The following is a 4,937-nucleotide window of genomic DNA, read 5'->3' as shown; positions in this document are numbered from 1 at the left end:
GAGGTACGCACGGTCGGTGAATCAGTAGGCGGGTGGTCGCGACGAGGGCGCGGCCAGTGTCGTGTTGTCAGTGCGACGCACCAGGTCTATGTGCGGTGTGTGTGCGCCGCGTGAGGTCTGCGCGAGGTCCGCGTGAGGTCTGCGTGAGGTCCGCGTGAGGTGTCGGCGGCATGCGGCGCGCCCTCGCCCTCCTCCTGCTGCTGGGTACGCACCGAACTATCACTTTGGCAAATGATCAATTACTAATTGATGTCATCACTCTCGAAACTTTTATCTCACATTTTTGTTATTCTGTACGATTAATGTTTATGATTTGTTAATGGTTTTATAGATGTCAGTAGAGACCGCTGTGAGGTCGTACTGTGCTATACTTTGCACCAGTGAATGAGTGGAAGAAAAGTGTTTAGATACAAGACAAGTGAAGGTGTTCCGTGATTATGTTATCTTGTATTGAATAGTGTCCTTGTTTGCGTTTCACACACAATGTCATAGTTTTTATCGCGCTCAGTCAGGAGTCGCGACGGACGATTTTTTCCAAACAGTTTTTGTTACGATCCATTTTCAGCCACTTCCGAATTCCTTAAAAGCGATTTATAATATTTTTGAATCGACTTTAGATATTTATCTCAGTAATGACTCCATCAATAGCGAGCGCTAACTTATCTATATATTTATTATGTTATAAATACATCTGATTGTTTGTTTGCATTGAATAGACCTCAAAACAACTGAACAAATTTGAAAACTGCTTTTACCGTTGTCAGGTTATACTATCTGTTGGTGACGCGAACGAGTCGCCGATAATTGCTAGTTCATGACAAAAAACAAGTTTATTACGGTTTTAAGTTTTAGTGACATTTTCCACAATGATGATGTAGTATGCGACGCGAGGCCGAGCTAACAGAGTGCTCGGGGACGAGGATCAGGAGGTCGAGCTTGATGACGTTACTTTTGTACGTGAGTGTGAGTGTTGAGTGTTGCGTGTTGCGTGTGCGCAGGATGGACAGGCGCGCGCTGCGAGACGGACGTGGACGAGTGCGCGGCGGGCCTGGTGCGCTGCGAGCCCGGCCGCTGCCGCAACTTGCCCGGCTCCTACACGTGAGTGCCACCACCACCAGCAACAACATAACACTGCTTCACAATGTGTAACGTGTGTGACAATATTTGGTCACGTGTTCAGATGCGAGTGCTCGCCGGGCCTGTGCGGCGACGAGTGCAAGCTGCCCGACCCGTGCTACACGAGGTGGGAGGGCGAGGTGGGTGGGGAGGACAACGTGACGGCGCGGGGCGAGGCGGGGCCGTGCGAGAACGGCGGGCGGTGCGAGCAGAGATGCGGGGCGCACGTGGACTACACGTGCTACTGCCGCGCGGGCTGGGCCGGCAAGAACTGCACGCAGCAGGTGCGCCGCCGTTTCGCATTGTTCGGTGTCTTAAGGAATTGCTTGTACTGTCGTACATGTGTCGGAATATGCACGCGTGCGGTCCGTTGTCGGCAGGCGCTGGACGAGGCGGGGCTGGAGGGCGGGGCCGGGGGCGGCGGGGGCGCGGCGCGTGTGGCGCTGGGTGTCGGCGGGGCGCTGCTGGCGCTTGCGCTGGCGGCGGGCGCGGGCGCGGCGCTGGCGGCGCAGGCGCGGCGCAAGCGGGCCACGCGCGGCACGTACTCTCCCTCCGGCCAGGAGTACTGTAACCCGCGCGCAGAGATGATGCACAACGCGCTCAAGCCGCCGCCCGAGGAGCGCCTCATATAGGTGCACAGCTCCGGGGCTCCCTCGTGCTCCCTCGTGCTCCATCGTGCGATATAACACCGTCACAATCATAATTACTTTGATACTTAAAAGACTCGTATTGTTATTTATGTAAACTTTCCGTGAGATTTGTGTTGGATTTGATGTAAAGAACAAACTGACAATGCATTATTTAGTGTGCGTTGTTTCTGCTGGACGCTGGGCGATGAGCGTGCGTCATATCGCAGGGGGCGGCGCCGAGCTCCGCCTCTCGTATCTTTCTATATGATGTAACGTATGATTTGTGAACAAAAAGGAGTTGTTTTATGGAAATGTGACGCCAGCGTGTCCTGTGCACCTGCGCCACGACTGCGCGCTCGAGACACACTTCATCTGACAAATGAATTTTATTGTAGTTGTAAGTAAATCAAAAGTATATTTATGTGAAGAGTGTTGATGTTGGGGATCTAAGTAACTGTGTCTACATAAATATATTTCTAAGTAATTATAACACAATACAATACAATATGAACATGTAAAAGGATACTGCATTTACATGTTCGAGGTCGTCCATTAGTCACGTGATGTTTTGTTTTGTTTCAGATTGTGATATTTGGTAAAGTATTATATTAACGCACCGACAAATGTTCAGACAGACATCAACTTTGCTACTTATTTTTGACTGACTTTAAACAATATTTCGTTTCGATCCGAATCCTTTGAAGCTTCACATGTTTAATGGACGATCATTTATTTAACATTAAGAAATTTATATACTTAATAAACAAATGGAATACTAAATATTTAATGAAAATAAATGAAACCTGTACAGGAAGGTCGTGTAAATAGCTCGAGGAATGTGAATGTTTTCTTCATGTGTTTAACTTAATCGGTTTTAAATGTTATTCACAAGATAATTTTAAAATATATTTGTAGAGTCACGTGGGATTTAGTGACGTGACCTCACTCAATATGTTTAGTTAAGTTTTTGTATATGTATATAACTGAAATTTACCTTTCTGTTGCTTTAGAATAATAATTCTAAGACCAAAGTGTACTTTTTTCCACAACGGCGGCAACGACATCCCGTTGACTTGATAGACAATCTTATATTTGAAGTTATATAAATTGTAAATAAACATAGTTGTAGAACATTGAGATGAGATGAGATGAGATGAGAGATGAGCGTGCGGGCGAGATGTGCGGAGTGCGGAGTGCGGAGTGCGGCGCGGCGGCCGCTCGCCGACACAACTTACACTTTACAACTCACTCAGTGTGAACATTGTTAACGAACGAATTTATTTAATATTTTCGAATCTATATCTTTACTCTTTTATACTTGTAACTCCTTTTTATATGTATTGTGTCTCGATGAGAGGTCGCCCCGCCCGCGCGCCCCGCACCCCGCACCCCGCCCGCCGGTTTGTGAACTGACGAATGAGATGGTGACGTCGGAGTCGACACCTAGCATTAAGTAAGTTTTGTAATAAATATAAGAAACGAAAGCGTGCAAGATTCTAAATTAGATGATAGTAAAGGCGGAGTCCCGCAGAGCGCCGCGTGCGCCGGCCCGCCAGTGCCTTACGCGGCCCGCGACTGCAGCCCGCAGCGCCCGCAGCGACCGCGGCCTAGCTCTAAGTACATTTAGTCTAGTAGTTCTAACATTACCTAGAGGAGGCGGTAGCGAAGTGTACTTAAGTTTTACCACATCCAGTATTTTACAGTCGACTCGTTTGCTCAAGTTTTTGCCTCCACATTGCATTCCCGGTGAGAAAGTATCGCCTTCCTGCTCGCCCCGAGGACATATCTTTGTATTTATTCCATGGATTTTGATATTGTGATATTCTTAACGAGTAATGTTATATATATTTGTGTGCGTGCTGCTGCACTGTACTGCACACATAGGCTAGCGCTATTCATTCTGTGTACACACACACGTCCACCACAAGTTTTATCCTTGTTATTATTATATACGCGTAGGACCAAGATGCTTTGATGTAGTCACATGAACTATAACAACTATTTGCTGCACTTGACGCAGTCCTCGCGAGTCGTGTCCTAGATGCTATAAACAACTATTGTAAAACATATATTAGTGCCCATGTATAATTATGTGAATACGAGTGGGGGCGGGGCCGGCGATCGCGACACCGCCCCGCCCCCACTTTAGAGGCAGCTTATTGTCATTTACTCAATAAAATATATGTTCCACTCTAATCACTATTTTATTTTCTCTTCCGTCCTAAAATAGTTGTATTGACTTTCAGCATCAGAGGCAATAAGTCGACATGATTTTGTAAAATAAAACACTTTCATACAGGTCACAAGTTTAATTATTCATAAATAAAACAACAGAGCTTAACTCTAACACGTCCGTTGAATACTGTACAGGCTGATACATAACGTGACTATGATACATAACAACGCGCCATTCCAAATAATAAATACGTCTTCACAGACTGCCGGCCGCCCTGGGCTACGCGTCAGGCCAGGCCAGGCCAGGGCGGGGCGTGTCGGGGCGGGGCGGGGCGGGGCGGCCGGCTGCGAGTGCTACAAAAGTATTTTGCACTAAACATTATATATGATACTATATAATCTTAGTTTTCAGTTCAGCATTTTTTACATTTTTATAGACACCTTAATTGAAAAAATACTTATAATTTGTTTTATATAATCTTCAGTGCAAAAGCTGCATACAACGCGCACACACAGCGATTCGGTGGCACCTCGCTGAACTTAGGACTAAAGGAAATAAATTGGAGGGTTTGGGAAGTACCGCACGTTGCAGCTGTTGTTGTATGGAAGGAGACGACACGAAGACAAAAAAGGCCACCTTGAACTTCCTAACAAAAGTTCTATATTTGAAATGACATTGAATGAATTATCGGGAATGAACATCCGCGAGTTCACCACTGGTAGTCAATGAAACAGTTTGTGTGCGGCGCGGCCGAGGCAGTGCGGCACTGGGGCGAGGACTGGTGCCAGGAGGAGGTGGCGAGGTGGCTGGCCGGGGCGCGCCCAGAGGACCACTAGGACGACGACACAACCATTCTTACAGACGCTACACGAGTGCTATATAAAACAACATTCAATTTACAATTGTAAAACATTATATGGCATAATTTTAATAGAAATAATAAATATGCATTGCTCGGTCGGGCGCGGGTGAGGGGGGGGGGGCGGCGCGCGACGTGCCTTCAGTGAGTCCATAGC

The 4,937-nt window shown here is 47.0% G+C and overlaps 1 protein-coding gene across 1 annotated transcript in view; it reads left to right on the top strand.

Annotated features, from left to right (window-relative positions):
• Window positions 1-1,982, top strand: part of crb (cell polarity complex component crumbs) — a gene marked incomplete at its 5' end in the record, with an annotated part of 18,849 nt that extends 16,867 nt beyond the window's left edge. The window contains 3 exons of the mRNA XM_013310995.1: window positions 999-1,098; window positions 1,181-1,400; window positions 1,497-1,982. Of these exons, the coding sequence (XP_013166449.1) occupies window positions 999-1,098; window positions 1,181-1,400; window positions 1,497-1,748 (572 nt within the window). The remainder of the gene's footprint in view (window positions 1-998; window positions 1,099-1,180; window positions 1,401-1,496) is intronic.
• Between the last annotated feature and the right edge of the window lie 2,955 nt (window positions 1,983-4,937).

This window comes from Papilio xuthus, unplaced genomic scaffold, assembly GCF_000836235.2.
Source record: "Papilio xuthus unplaced genomic scaffold, Pxut_1.1 DF827680.1, whole genome shotgun sequence".
Classification (NCBI taxonomy): Eukaryota; Metazoa; Arthropoda; class Insecta; order Lepidoptera; family Papilionidae; genus Papilio; species Papilio xuthus.
The sequence above is the reverse complement of the archived record's forward strand: the minus strand, read 5'-3'. Positions and strand labels throughout refer to the sequence as shown.